Below are 15,223 nucleotides of genomic sequence, written 5' to 3'. Positions count from 1 at the left end.
GAATTTGAACCTGGCAAGTGTAATCTTTGTTTTTTCAGCATCAGAAGCAAATAATGAAGCTGGAGTTGATGATGTCATTGAGAATCACGTTACAGACTCCCTTTCATCAGATGTTTTCCCAAATGCTGTGAATTCAGAGTTTTCACTGTCCTCTTCACCATTCAATTCATTGGATCGACCGACAGCACATACAGAGGATGCAGGCCATGAACATTTAGGGAATAATTTGAATGTTGATGGGTTTTTGGAGAATCACGAGGAATCAGGTAGTAAAGAGCAGAGTGTGGAAGAGAGCATGACAACATCTTCACCTAGCAAAGGGAAAAAAACAGTGCACTGCAGAAGTTCCAGAGAGATTAATATAGAGCTAAGAGCACAAATTATGAAGGAGATCCGAAAACCAGGAAGGAGTAAGTATACTGAATTTCTTTAGGATAATTGTCGTGAGAGTTAAACAAAGAGTTCATGTTAGATCACTATTTTAGAAGTGTACTGGCCCATGAGACTGAAGCAAAATTTAAATTCAAAGCTGAAAAGATTTGTTTTAAAACCCCTGTTAAAAACTTACTGTAGAAGTGATTAAAACATTGCTGTACCTATCAGTGTTCATTAAAGTCATGTTTTTTATATCAATACTAGAATTAACTTGATAGGTGTTAGTAATATCCTAACCTGCAATATTCTGTGGTTTTTTAATGTTAGTCCTCATTAAATAAGATGCTCTTGCTCCAGTTGATAGGAGATACAGCTTAGAAGTTTACAAAAATTGAATGTTGCATTTTACTCATATATAACAACAGATATCTGTGTAGGCATCTTTTAAATAACTGATGTTTCTTTTCTCTTGACCTTTAAGAGTATGAAAGAATCTTCTTTTTACTGAAGCATGTACAAGGAAGCTTACAGACCCGATTGATATTTTTACAGAATGTTATTAAAGAAGCTTCAAGGTAGGTAACAGAATTGTATTATTCTTACAAAACTGTACCATGTTGTGCCGTGTATAACTGCTCGACAATCATGCAATTGTTTGAAAACAATGCTTTGCACTGCAAGTAAATAATTCCTTATGAAAGAGCAGAAATGCATAAGCTTCTTGAGGTATTGTTTGTAAAAGCTTACCTTTTTCATTTGGATTTTGGCTTAAAGATGTTAGCAACTCTTAACTGCCAAATCCCTGTAAATGTAGATGAAAAATGGCATAGAAAGAGAAGTTAACTTTAAAATAAACATTCCAATTAAAAAGTTCAGGTGAGTGTGTACTGCTAATTTGAAAGTGTAATGGAGCTGCCAGTTACTGGGAATTAGGCTTTCAGAAACAGAATCAGCTCAAAATCTTGTCCTAAAAATAGTTTTTATATTCAGGTATGCTCATAAAGATGTCTCTGCTCTTCAGCATACTTCATTCAGAGATAGTGTAGTCCTGTCTGAGACTTTGGAAATGGAGGTGACTTTTCTCTGGAGAAGAGTGACTTGATAAGGATTTAAACCCTGTGTTTTTCATCCAGGTAGAAACTGTTCTTTACAGTGTCTTTAGACCGTCCATACTTAGCCTTCTACATGCTTACTGAGAGGAAAAAAAAAGAAATGTATTAGAACCAGTAGTGTTTGAGAAGCTGGGAACTAGTAATCCAGAATCTGGATAACCAGATATTTGAGGCTTACTTCAGAAATCTCAAAGAATAATTGCTTCTTATTCTCTAATCTGTTTTGTAGTAGTCATCTCTTCCTGTCGCATTAAGCAAATTTCATTCTTTAAAAACAAAGTAATTTTAGGAGAAAACTATGCTGAGAGTTTAAGATATACTGGATGTTGGATATTTATACAGATCCTCTAGCCTTCTCTTGCCAGCTCAGTGGGGCATGTAAATTTATGTACATCATGCTCTTCCTACAGCAACAATTGCTTTATTGTGCTTTTGCTTGATTGCTGTATTGCCTGGCAGAGTTGTTCTATATGTTGTAAATTATACATTCTCCCACACTGTCACAGCCCACCAAAATCATACTGTTGCTCTTGGAGCTTTGTGGCAGTCCTTAGTGGGGTTGGAATTTTTGTGCCTGTAAAATTAAGCTTTTAAGATCACCTGTAACTCATTTCTCTTGCACAATCTCTTTATTCCAGTTATCTTTAGCTGACACTTCTATAAAATTTGGCAGTGGTTGAGTGGTTGCTCTTGAATGCATCAAGGATTGTGGGGAGACTTGTGATCTCAAAATTAGGGCAGGTACCATGCCTCTGTGAGCCAAAGACATGGACCAGGATGCCTGATGGGAACTAGAGGCTTTTGCTGGGGTTTAGTGAAGTCACAGGACTTAACCTGGAATATAGTTCAAAGTATTTTCATTGCTGCCTGTCTTTGAACACACATATGGCTACCAAAGCATTGGTCAGAAGTGGCTTCTCAGAGGTACAGAAATGTTGCAAAGGGGAGTGGTTAGTTGGAAACTGCAAGGTGATGTACATCCTGAGGTAGGGGTGTAAGCAGAGGTGACAGAATAGCCTACTAATCAAATTTATACAACTGATATGGAATAGAGACTCCAGAGGTATGGAGTTTAGATGCCTATGTTTTCCTTTCATTTCTTTCCCCAAGTTTTAATTTGTTTGTCAGGAAATCTGTGTGTAATCTGCACTGTGTAATGGCTGTTCCTCCACCAATACCAACTTTGTTAACTTTGGCGAATGCATCATGAAAGCGTGCAAATAATCCTTAACAGCTGTTTGCCAGCTTTGTTATTACAGTTCTTTTGATGTATATTTTATTTCTGTACTTTAGTACTTCTGGAAGCAACAAACTCTTAACTCCTTTTCCTGGATTTCTGGGACCTGAGTGATGTTCAGCTATAGTAATGTGCTATAATAAACTCTCTTAAAAGTAGTTTCATATTCAGCAAATGGAAAATCAAGTTCTAGTGGTTTATCAGAATGTTAAGAGACAGCATATGTATACGTATGAGATATGTGTAGCCTCATCATGCACTGCTTCTGCAGTAATAACTGAAGTTCCCAGAGTTTGGTAAAAGTGTTGTCAATAATGTTTCATGTATTGCTCTGTGCATCCATTGTAATGCTTTCTTTTAAATCCAGGTTTAAAAAACGAATGCTGATAGAACAGCTTGAGAGTTTTCTTGAAGAAATCCATCGCAGATCCAATCAGGTCAACCATATCAACAGCAACTAAGAAAATGCACATAAGAGAGAGCCACAGCAGGGCACTGCTGTTCTTACTTGCATTCATTTTTGACATGCACTCTTAATCTCAAGTTCCTGTACCTGAAAGAATGAGAAGCTGCTCAATAAAATGATGAGAAGTATCCATCATCTTTTTTTTTCCTCACTTCTGTTATTTTTGTAATGTGAAAAATACTATGAAAACATTTTTATTTAACTAAATTGAGAACTTCTTGCTTGTCATGGACATAAGTGTCACTTTCCCTCAGGTTCTATTTTTCTTAATCTAACCTTCAAAACTATCACCTCTTAAGGTTGAACTTTGCCAAAAAGTTGCTTTGTAATTTTCAAAAAAAAAAAAGCACATACATTAAAAAAGGTAATGTTTTGTATATACAGTTATTTTGGATATATTATTGTAAGTTGTATAAATGTATTTTGAAAAATATTTAAGAAAAGCACTTTTGTTATTCCATCAATAAAATATCTATTTTAATTTTTGTGTAGGTTTGAGTACAATTTTTATTGGAATTCCTTGTTTTGCCTTCCCTTTCCACAGCTGCTTTGTTCTGGTATCAGTGCTGAAGAATGAAGAGTGGTTTTGTATCACTGGATATTCTGTTCTTAATCAGAGAACGAGTGAAAGAGAGCTAATGCTGAATTGCAGCTACAGTAGGATATCTTGTGTGCTTTGCACTTTTGGTGACCAGCATAACAAAGTGATGTTTTGTATGCACATCTGCCGCCATGACAAGCCCTGCAGTTTTGAGGGATACAGTGCAGTAAAGCAGGGGTCAACAGCTTTTGAGGAAGGTTGCACAGAGGTTTTCTATGTCAGAAGATTTTACATGTTTACGAAGGCAGGAACACCCACAGGGTGCTGCTGCCTGGACATAAATATCACCGATTGCCTTACTGCCCATGTCTTTCAGCTGTGCTGGATGCTCTGAATGATCTGGAAGGCTTTGTTTGATTCAGTGGGAGCTGAATAAAACAGTCCTCTGATTTTCTTGGGAGTCACTGGTTTGCAGCCTTCACCCAAAATCTTTATGGGCCTGTGTTTCTGATGCTTGTGCTATGAATTGCTGAACACTTGCCATATCCCAGCTTTTGTCAGGATACTGACAAAAAATACACTCCCCATTTTTCTTGATTCCAGTAGTCACATTGTGTTCTTCTGGAATGTCCGTTCTATCTTCTGTGTGCTTCAAAGGCAGTAGAGATAGTACTGCTGTGTTTTATGGCAATATTTGTTTGGTCACTGAGTGGCTATTTCTGCTTCTTACCTGCTGTGTTTGGAAACAGGCTGCCCTGGCAAGTGATAGAATCAGCACCCCTGGAAGCATTCAGAAAGTGTGTAGGTGTGGTGTTTAGGGACTTGGTTTTGTGAGGGACTTGGTTTTGTGATGGACTTGGCAGTGCTGGGTTAATGGTTAGACTATTATCTGAGAGGTATTTTCCAACTTTAATGATTCTATGATTGTGTCAGTTTTGAAACAACCTTTCAACTTGATTTTCTTACCACAGCATTTTGCTGCTTTCTTGTTACATTCTGTATCAGCTGAATTATTACTGTCTGAGGTCAGACAGAATTTCAGTTTAAAGTTTTAATTTTTAAGTTTTAATTTCAGTTTTAAGCTCTTGACTTCAGGGCAGGGAAATACAATTGTACTTGATAAGTAACATCACAAAGATTTCTTTTGGGTTGCTTTCATTCAGATGACCTACATACCTAGCAACAGTCAAGCTGACTTTAGCCATGATAAAGTTGAAGAGAAGCTGTTGGCTCATATTGTTAAACATTTAGGAGGCTGAACCTGTTCCATTTTTTTGCTAATGTTTATTTTGGAATACTGTCTTTGCTGTAGTTGTGGTATTGATGATTCCTAGACAACTCTAGGTTTCAACAGTGTCTACAATGTAATAAGGTGTAGTGGAGAGCTTTTACTCTTGCTTATTCTTGGAAAAGCTTAAAGCTGTGTTTTATTAAATACATACAATGTAGCCTTTAATTTCATTGGAAGAAAGCTTATCATAGGAGGAACAGAAGTCAGTGTATGCATTTAGGTCTTGTTATGAAGGATTTGTAACTCTTCCTATAAAAAGTACTGAACCTGTAAATGAAAATAATATGAACATTATTTCAGTTTGGGGCCATGCTTTCAGGGTGTAGTACAGCTTAAATACAAAAGTTAGGCATGGAGTTAGTAGATTGTAGAATTGTTCATTGCTTGTATGGAAAAATGACTGCAATTGCATGCTTGTCTTAAAATAGTCTAAACATTTCTGTATTAAAAACACCTTTCCAAGTAATTGGTAGCCCAAACTAGGAACCTGCTGAAATCTGAAATTTATTTACACTCAACAAAATAGAACCTAAGATCATTGCTTTGTTCATATTTTAGTTACAGAAGAGAATGAAATTGCTTCAGATTCATTTGATGTATTTAATTATTCATATTGGTGTTACCTTGCCTGTTCTTCAAAGGAAATGTACTCAAACCTGAAATTCTGATTAAAAAGCTAAATTTTTCAGTTATTTTGAGCAGAACTATGCTATTTTAAGTATTGGAAAACATATTTCTGCTATTACTAGAAAATTGATGCACTGAATACTTTCAGTCTACATAAAGATTAATTTAGAACTTTATGGGCATAGGAACTTTAAGCACTTCTAGACAGGTGGATAGAAAATAGATCTTGTTTACCTGTTGAAGTTCTACATACCTCAAAAACTTGAATTACTAAGTATGAGCAAAAAAATTCATGTTTTCACTTTTTGCATTGCAAAGCTTGAATTATAGAAATATTTTTTTGATTTAGAGTTGATTGGAAGGTATTTATTTTATGCTTCAAATTAAAAAAATCCTATTTTACAATCTGATTTCCTTCCTCTTTATAGAATTTATGTATATTGTAAGCTGACCATTTTATTCACCGAAGTAAGTTTGTTCTAAATCCTGAAGAGTCTGTGGCTCATGTTTCATAGATGAGCTTATTAATGCCTTTTTTATTTTAAAATTCTGCATTTTCCAAGTAAAATACTATCATGCATTGACTAGTAATGATTGCCTAAGCATATTTAAAACAAAATTCCAACCAAGGCAGTAATTTTCTTTTTGGGCGCTTGCACTGTGGTCAAAATTTAAGATACAGGTTTTTAAAACAAAATGTTACATACATGGGTATTCGCTAAGAGAACAGTGTGTGTTGCTTGGAAGCAGGTAAGGGAAATGGTTCCTGCCTTTGTGTTAGGCCCTAGTGCTTTATTGAACCCTGTAAATGTCTCTGTGTTCCTTGAAAATCTAAATGGCTGTGACCCCAGTTATGAGAGAAATGTGGTAGTTCAAACGATTTCTACGAAAATACTTCAGATGCAAAATTACTGCATTGTTAAGAATAAGAGTTGTTGGAGGCTGGCTGTTGCTTTGGAGTAGCAAATACCTGCTAAATGGTGAATAATGCAGTTCTTTATTATTGCCAACAAGCTATAGGGTGTTTTCTTTTGGCAGGCAGTCTGGAGTAATTTAATGTGTTCGTACATCTGCAATGAGACTTGTAATCCACTACTGAAGCTAAAGGAGCACTGTGATGCTTCACTCTAAGACATGCTCTGCAGTTCTGTTTGGGTTTTTTGGGTGGTGTTTGTTTGGGGGCTAGGGAAGGTCACTTGCAAGAGAAGAGTTAATGGTCGCAAGGTAACATTTCTTAGCAGAAGTCTGTTTGCTATCAGTACAGGCATGGTTAAGTTTCCTGTATAGGGAATGGTTTCTATTTTAACTACTTCAGGTGTTAATTCAGCTGGTCCAGCCCATTTGTAATTTGAGTTGCCCTGTAGAGATCAGTTCTGGATACTGAAGTGTTCAGCATCTGTGAGATCTCTCTAGTGCCTGTAATTTTGATAAAAATTTTAGAGCAAATGCTGCATGTCCAAAGGAGAGGCTAATCTGACTTCCTAGACTTCTATGACTATTGTACATTGTTTAAGGAAACTAAAATCTATGCTCTAAAACCCCAAACCCCACTGTTTCCATGGTTGTTTGAAGTTTCCTGGACTGAAGATTGACATTCTATTTGCATTGATTTCAGTGCTGCTTGTGAGGGATTCTGCTCCTAAACAGAGCATGCATACCTGTATTAACTTGCCTCAGGAAAAATGTGAAAGGTCGATCTGCTTTGAAAATAGGTGTTCGAGATCTTTTTAGTAAGACCATTGCTGAAATGCAACAAAGAAACCATCAGTAAAATGCATCTGTTTTCTTTCCATGTTCTATACAGTGCCCTGTGGTTAGTACCTTAACTTTTGAGTTGCTCCTCTGCTTTAAGACTAAAACAATTTTATCCAACAGTGAAATTAGTCTGGCAGAATTTACAGGTTGTTAGTTGTAAGACTACATGCAGGCAATTCATGCATATTTCAATGCTGAAGGGCATCTACCTGGCCTTGGATCTCAAAGGTAATTTTTGTTGTCCTCAAATCCCTAACTCTGCTGAAGTCATACCATGCTATTATTGCCTCACCTGTTAGCCAGCTCCTAGCTCTGCTGTTCTGGTGGAAAAGATAAACAAGGCACAAATGTAGCTCCGTATCCAATTGGGAGACAAGCAGAGAAATACCTACATCATCCTGGAATTTCTCTGGTTGGAGCTCTCAACAAAATCTTAAGTATCTTAAACTCAGTTTATGACTGTCTTTCTTCTCTGGTTGTGGGTTAATTATTAAATAAAAAGTTTTAAAGAATTATGGTGGCTCAGCTATTATTAAAATACATCTTAATTTAATTCTTCCTTTTAGCTATATAATATTAAGAATACGTTGTCAACCCCCCTCCATACTAAACCCACCAGATGTGGATTATTTTTTGAATAGTTAAAACAATGGAATTAGTTTGAAAATTCAAGTAAGACACAATGAAATTGAGAAGGCACCATTTTAGTGCTTGTGAAAGAAAAAAGTGCCTAGTTTCAAGTCATTGTGTGACTAGATTGGAAACTTGTAAAGTAAACAATAAATGTAATTGCACTTTTTAAAATCTGCTTGTCAGCTTGGTCTGACTGGAGTTAAGGGATGTTTTGGCATTGGTTTCAAGGGGATAAGGGTCTATTCGCCTTAGTCTTTGGTATGTAATTGAAGTCACCTAAAAGCTTTTATTTTAAATGGGGCTTACCACAAAGTTATTAAAAATATTACTGCCCTGATAGAGATTAAAACTGTTAGAAAACCTTTCTGCCGAGCTGTACAGTTTTAAGTTAACTAAGTTATGCTAGATGTTCCCTTTACACTCCCATGTGTACAAATGTGTTTTATTCAGGGGTGTTTCCTAAAGGAACACTGAATACATTAGGTGTGCTCTAGAGGAACACTGAATACATTAGGTGTGCTTAGGTTCTTTTTGGCATTGCAGCTGTGGGGTGGTGGAGTGAGGAGATGTGCAACTGACTGGGTTGTCCATAGCTGAGATTTTACTCTGAGTCTCCTACTCACCCAGTCCCATCTGCTTATGTGGAAGTGACCTGCTAGCAGCAGCTACTGCACATGAAGGTCACATTTTAAAACATGTAAGAATCAATTGTCTGCGTAAAACTTGCCCACCATTACCATTAATGCTATCAAAGAGATCGTCCTCAAATCCCTTGACAGTTCAGAGCTGTAGATAAAAATATTACTAACCTTTTTTTCATTTTTTTGTTTTTATGATCTGAGCATATAGGTATTTAACCAACTAAGTTTTTTCAAGCTGGATTTTTCCTGGACTAGCAAAGTTGTTTGTTTCATTTGAGCCATTACACCTTAGTCGGACATCAAAAATTCAAGTTTCTTATGAACAGTTACAAAGGTAAAATAGAAGTGTGTTAAATACAAAAGCTTGTTAGGTATTTGCATAAATTCTACCATGCTTTGTTTCAAATTACAGTAGTTGGTTTTGTAGTGAGAAGCTTGAATATTTCATTTACCTGTAGCTCCTGATGCCTTTGTACCATCTTCTGTTACTTCAATCTCTGCTTTGTGAATAGCTTCTGAAATATAAAGACCATCTTGCTCTGCAAAACCCCAAACTTAGGTTATTTTCTGCATTTCATGACAAACATCTTTTTAAAAAATAATCAGAATGCTTTTACCTTTTTTTTGCCTGCAGAATCTAAGGATCACATACCTATTAGGTATTTCAGCCTTTGACTGTTTCCCCACTGTATGGATAGCAGTAGATTGAATGATGAATGTGAGTTACTAGTTTGAGAGGTCTCCAGGTTGTAGTGGAAGGCAAGGTTACATGGTGAAAATAGAGACTTGAACAGAGTGAGGACAATGAAAGAACTGAAGAGCCCTTGGAAGGGAAAATGTAGAAAAAATGCTTTTCAAGAAGAAACAATGGGACTGTGACATAAAATGAGTCTTGGAAAAGAATTAATTTCAGAGACACTGAAGAGAGTGTTACAAGTTTGCTTTTCTCCAGCTGCCTGCAAAAGGCAGAAAGCAGGAAAGGTTGAGAAGTTTTTTCTTTCCTGAGTTCAAGGATCAAGTCCAGCATATAGGTGAAATAAAAGAAGTGTTAAAAGAGCATTTTATCTATTTGTCTTAATTTTGTCCAGTCAGAAATGGAAGCAAGCAGGACAAAATGAGGGAGTGGAAGAGTTTAAAAAAGTAAATACATCTTCAACATTTTTGAGGGGGAAAAAATACAAGCTTTCAGGTATAAAAAACTATTTCAGGTCTGAAATAAAGTAACACATTTGTTTGCTAAATGTGATCTGAGATGAAATATTCTGAAGATTATCTTTCTGTTTCATATGGAAGAGGAAATGAAAACTTAGCTATTTTTTTTTCAACTATCTATTGGTTAAGTAAAAGATACGTTTTCCTTGTTAACTCTGCCTTTTGTACCTCTTCCAGTAGAACCCTACTGGTATGACACAGTGGTGTAAGAGTAGAACTAAAAAGGGCCTCAACATATCCTTTGTTCCATAACTCTATCAGGGCAGGATCAAATACTTCTACAAGCCTTATCCCATATGCCAAAACTAAGCTGCTAAATTATATTGTTTATGTGATTAATTTCCCCAAAGTATTTATCTTATTTAAATATATATTTATAAAATATATCCTTGTGTTGTTTATCAGTATTATATTAACATTTGTTTGCAATAAGCAAAGAAGCAGTGAGCAGCAACAAATTATTTTAATGTGCATCTATGTGCAGTCTGAGATCTATATTGCAATAGAACATTGCTATGTTCAGTTTCAAAAGCAGCATAAAAAACTCCATGAGTAATGTGCCTTCTGAGGTTCATCCCAGGAAAGCAACTTTTCTGTAAAAGCAGGTCTGTCTGAATTGGAGCAATTTCTTTTATTCACTCACTTGCACAAGAATGTGAGCTGCTTGCTGGGCAGCTACCACTCCCAAGTCTTTACTGTGAGCAGAAATGACTGAATTGAAATATTTTGTTGCTGGAAGGAGTCAAAAGAAAAAGAATAGATAATTTGGATTCATTTTTTAAAATTTATTATTAAATGGGGACAAATTTTCCATGGAGCAGAAGAATTTCAGTGCCCCAAACCCAAGAATTTAATCATAACAGTATTTTAGCAAAGGTAAAGTGTAACTGTCTACTGATTACTGGATTAGTAAGATGATATAGCCTGGGCATAAACCAGTGTTGTTTGCAGTGTCAGGAGTTGGAATATAGACTTGTTGGACCAGCATCCCTCGCTGTTAAATAATGATTTAAAAACACAAATAGGAAGTTTCAAGTTTTACTGAAGTTTCAAGTTTTACTGAAGCATCCTAAATTTCTGAATGAATAACCATTTTTCCAGGCCTGAACTGTCTTGACAGTTTTAATCTTAAAAACAAGAAAAAAAAAGACCAAAACCAAACCTGTCCTTTTCGGGTTCCTCTTTCTTACAAAACAGCTCAAAATCCAATTGCAGTTCAGTGTGAATTGTGCTTTTAGAGTTCCACAGATAAAGAAGTACAATCAATTCAGAAGACCCAGGTCTAACAAATAATTAAAATTTAAGAGTCTACAACTGTTGGGTGAAGGATCACTTTGTATTCAGTCAAACCTCTTACCTGAAATGCCTTTAAAATTAGCAGTGATGGGATCAAATGCATCTCTAATTCCCAAGGTAGAAAGAACTGTCTTTAGGTCAAAAAGGCTTTGAATACTGAACCTGAAATAAATATGATGGACCTTATTTAAATGCAGGATTTGTAGAGTTTTGTAGAATAAAAGGCATTAACAGATACAATTTATTTCAAGCCTTTGCATTTCATCCATCTCTTCCTCTATGAGCCTGGTACATTGTTTGAGTAAATGCATTTGCAGAGAAGTAGCTCAGCTTCACCTGGAGACATTAACAGAAGGAATCCCTCGCCACTCTCTGTTGCAATCAGATTGCTACTCAGTCTTCTTGACATGTTCTACATTCTCCCAAAGTGCTCTCTTTCTAATATTCTTTTTGGCTATAGCAAATGGCCCTTGGAAACATTTCCCAAAAATTAGCTTGAACAAAACACATAATAATGTACACACTGGTTTTCAGTGCTTTGTTAATGTGATGACTGTGTTGTAGGAGGTGTGTAATGAAGCCCTTCCATGCTAATCCGTGCAACAGATAAAGCCACATAAAGCCTTCTGCACCTAACTCCTCCTGCTATGCAATTTCATTGAAGTAGATGATAGAAAATACCTCCAGCAGAGGTGTTTGCTGGAACAACAACTGACTTAAGTGGAAAATGGATGAGTGAAACCTGCTTTGTGCATGGAAAGATGGTTATGACTGCTGGAGAGAGGCCAAGCTCTTTGCCCAGTGCCTTTTTAGTACTCTGGCAAGTTTCAAAAATATAAAATACCATGCCTTTAGGAGGTTATATGTTTATTCTTCTTTAAGCAAAGAGAAAAATGGGTGTGGGAAAGGTCCAGCAACATTTCTCTGGTTTATATCCTTGAAAGATTTATACCCCAAACAAATTGTAAGTAAAAGCTGTAGGATCAACTGAAATTCTTAGGTTTTTTAAACAGTACAGAGTGTAACCGGAAAGTCTTGTCATTCCTGGCTCACCTCTTTGTGGTTTAAGAAAGGGTTAGAGCATCTCTGATCACATGATGAATAATGAAACCAAAAGCATGTAATTTGATTTTACTCACACACTGCTTGTGTCAGCACTGTCACATGGAATTCTGACAGCTGAAGTAGTCAATCCATTGTGCTGACATTGCTTACCTAGGCAGAAAAATGTCCATCTTTGTTCTCTTCAAGCTGTTGGCCCAGAGCATTATGGTTTTGGCAGAAAGATGAGACTCAATCTGGGACAAAGGTGTTCTTTTGTGGCTGGGAAGCACTAGGAACATGCTGAGTTTCTCCCCCAGGTAGGGTAACTCGACCACGCTGAAAGCCTCCAGAGCTGCAGTCTGGAACTGGCCTGTGGGTGGGCAAAGAGAGATCTTATTTCATCATTCAAGTAGGAAGAAAGCCCCGAACCCACAACCCTTGCTGGGCTCAGCAGATAGTTCAGAGCAGCTGTGGTGGGATGTTAGGAGTGGTCTCCAGCACCTGGGGCTCAGGTTGCCGTTAGCTCACAGCAATCTCACCTGAACACACCTGAGTGTGTCAGAGACACAGATATCTTGGCAGACCAGTGCCAATGCCACTGATTGTACCTGAAGAGCCACCTCAACAGAGCATGGGTATTTTATTACTTTTCTATATAACAGCTGTCCTCCTTGCTCCGTTTGGGAACAAAAACCCCAAAACTACCAAGGCAATGACAGCATTTGTGATGACTTTTTCCACAATGTGTGTTCTTTGAATAAACTTACAATTTTATATTTTTCACTAAAATTTTACTGCAGCAAATAGGGATTACAAAAACAAAATGCAGAGCATCCTACTTGGTTAATTGAAACCGACTTTGGGTCATGTTTAGATCTTTCCTATCTTTAAAAATCACTTTTAACCTTATTTCAAGGAAAAAAATAGTTCAATTAAACAAGAGCTTATTTAAACATTAACTATTTATCTATTTTTTTATTTAAGTGCCAAATTTATTATTTAAAATCTAGGCACAGCGATCTATCACAATCAGATGAAGGTCATAAAATGTAGTCTCAAAAGTAAAAGCTGGAGAGCTTCCAAACTTGCAATTAGTTTTACAGCAATTTGTAACAGCCATTTAAAAGTACCATTTTCATCCCATATGCCAAAAACCAATTAATCCAGGCATTTCTAATGGACTCTCTTATACAGTAGAACAGATTTGGCTGTCACAATTTTGCTTCCTTATTTTTTTCATCTGAGAATCCAATAGGTAGTATTTCAGGAGCACTCAGCAACAGTTAGCAGGCCAGGAGTCAAACACAACTTAACTACAAGGTGCAAGTGAAGGTCTTACTGCCTTTACTGCAGACCATCCAAAATGTTAAATCTACATCTCCTTCACCCAGCTGTAGCAGTTGTATCTTCAAGGGTAGATGCTCACACTGTTTGAGTCAGTAGATGTAAATAACTGTATATAGATTGCTCATGTGCATAATACCTAGATATTTGTCAATAAATACATAGCTATAGGATGTCTCAAATACTCAGTGTACAGTGTTTGTTAGTTTTGCAGATATGGACTAGGTATGATTAATTAAGTGTTGATTTTCTGCTAGATTAAATTTTAGGCTCTTAGACCAACCCTCCTGCCTTGCAGTCTGGAGACAGCACTGCTCTGTTAAAACCAACTTCCAGCATGTGGATCATTTGCTGGGAAAAGATGTTCTGGTTTCCAATGGGCAGGCAAGGAAGATTTGTATTTGCAGTGCACTGGATGTGAGTGGTACAATTTGTGGGCATGCAGATATTTTGAAGTCAGCACATTCTGCACAAAGGTTATACAGTCCTTATTTATTAATTAGAAAGAAAATTAAAGACTTCAGATTATTGAGTCAGAACATTTAATGTTTGTTGCTTGAACTAATTTTGAGCATCCGATAAGGATTACACATATGCTAAATTAGAATTCAAATGATGCTAGCAAATTGCTTGGAAAGATGAATATGTAAAATAGTTGTGGTGTTTAAGAAGTGTGTGTGAACAGTAATGTTGATATTTTCTCAGAGCAGTCTTACTTGTCCCCAGGCTGGTTTGTTCTGAGTGGCAATATTAAAAGGATAAACAATGTTGTAAATGCTGCAATTGATAACAGGCCACAGCTTATCTTTCTCACTCTGTGTTTTGGATCCTGGTGGGACACAGCTTGTATAGTTTAATAACGAAGGAAAGTCATCTCAGTCCTCTGCTTAGTTGTAGTGAGCCAGTCTTTTGCATTAATTTTAAACTGATTTTTTAGAAATGTTTCTGGATTTTCTAGTGGCAAAAATTGAATTGGCCCAAACAAATCCGACAACCAACAATTTAAAAGCAAATTTTAAATGATCCCTTCTATTTTGGCTTTCCTCAAAAGTCCCTCCAGCTGCAGAGAGCTCACACATTTCAAGTCAGATGAAAGATAATCCACGTATTTTGTCTTTCCTTTTCTGTGCAAAAATATAGTGCTTTAGGTACCTACTTAAGGATGATAGGATGGACTTCCTTGTGTTTAGGCAAGTGGTCAGAAGAGCACAACAAATTATTTCACATAACTTTGCAAGGACTCTGGAGCAAATATATGCTTAGACAATGCAGCTCAGCTGTGGAATTCCTGGTAATTTGCTTTACCTGAGATCTCTACTTGTACAAGCACCAGCAGCCTCCTGCCTTCTGTCATTTAATTAAATGGGGCCTGAATGATCACCATCCCAGAGAAAGTATGAGAAGAACTTGGATGCAGAATTGCAAATGAATCAGCAGAGATTTTTAATAGCCTGAGGATTCAGTTGTTTCCCATCTCTAGGAAACAGGAGTACATTTGTAAGAAAAAGAAGGCAATCTGGGAAACTTTAGGTCTGTCTTTGAGAAGTTTTAGGACATACTCTGGAGAAAAGAATAATCAGATCACAGAGAGAAATAGAAAGTGAGGTAAATTGCAATATCATGTAGACTGGCCAATAAAAATATTAACT

The 15,223-nt window shown here is 36.6% G+C and overlaps 2 protein-coding genes across 4 annotated transcripts in view; one reads left to right on the top strand and one right to left on the bottom strand.

Moving 5' to 3' along the window:
* The window catches only part of INTS6 (integrator complex subunit 6), a 39,129-nt gene extending 35,458 nt beyond the window's left edge, over positions 1-3,671 (top strand). For all 3 annotated transcript variants that reach the window (XM_014251480.2, XM_005516343.2, XM_088051092.1), the window contains 3 exons: positions 39-410; positions 857-950; positions 3,092-3,671. In XM_014251480.2, the coding sequence (XP_014106955.1) occupies positions 39-410; positions 857-950; positions 3,092-3,185 (560 nt within the window). In that variant the 3' untranslated portion in view covers positions 3,186-3,671. The remainder of the gene's footprint in view (positions 1-38; positions 411-856; positions 951-3,091) is intronic.
* Positions 3,672-5,155: 1,484 nt separating this feature from the next.
* The window catches only part of SERPINE3 (serpin family E member 3), a 31,474-nt gene continuing 21,406 nt past the window's right edge, over positions 5,156-15,223 (bottom strand). The window contains exons 6-10 of the mRNA XM_088051292.1: positions 12,402-12,600; positions 11,248-11,348; positions 9,131-9,217; positions 7,308-7,391; positions 5,156-5,289 (exon numbers count right to left, since the gene is read on the bottom strand). Coding sequence (XP_087907418.1) covers positions 5,249-5,289; positions 7,308-7,391; positions 9,131-9,217; positions 11,248-11,348; positions 12,402-12,600 — 512 coding nt within the window. The 3' untranslated portion in view covers positions 5,156-5,248. The remainder of the gene's footprint in view (positions 5,290-7,307; positions 7,392-9,130; positions 9,218-11,247; positions 11,349-12,401; positions 12,601-15,223) is intronic.

Source organism: Pseudopodoces humilis, chromosome 2 (assembly GCF_049639895.1).
Source record: "Pseudopodoces humilis isolate 2021_Gansu_Grassland_sample_001 chromosome 2, ASM4963989v1, whole genome shotgun sequence".
Lineage (NCBI taxonomy): Eukaryota > Metazoa > Chordata > Aves > Passeriformes > Paridae > Pseudopodoces > Pseudopodoces humilis.
This window is presented reverse-complemented; position numbering and strand designations above follow the sequence as displayed.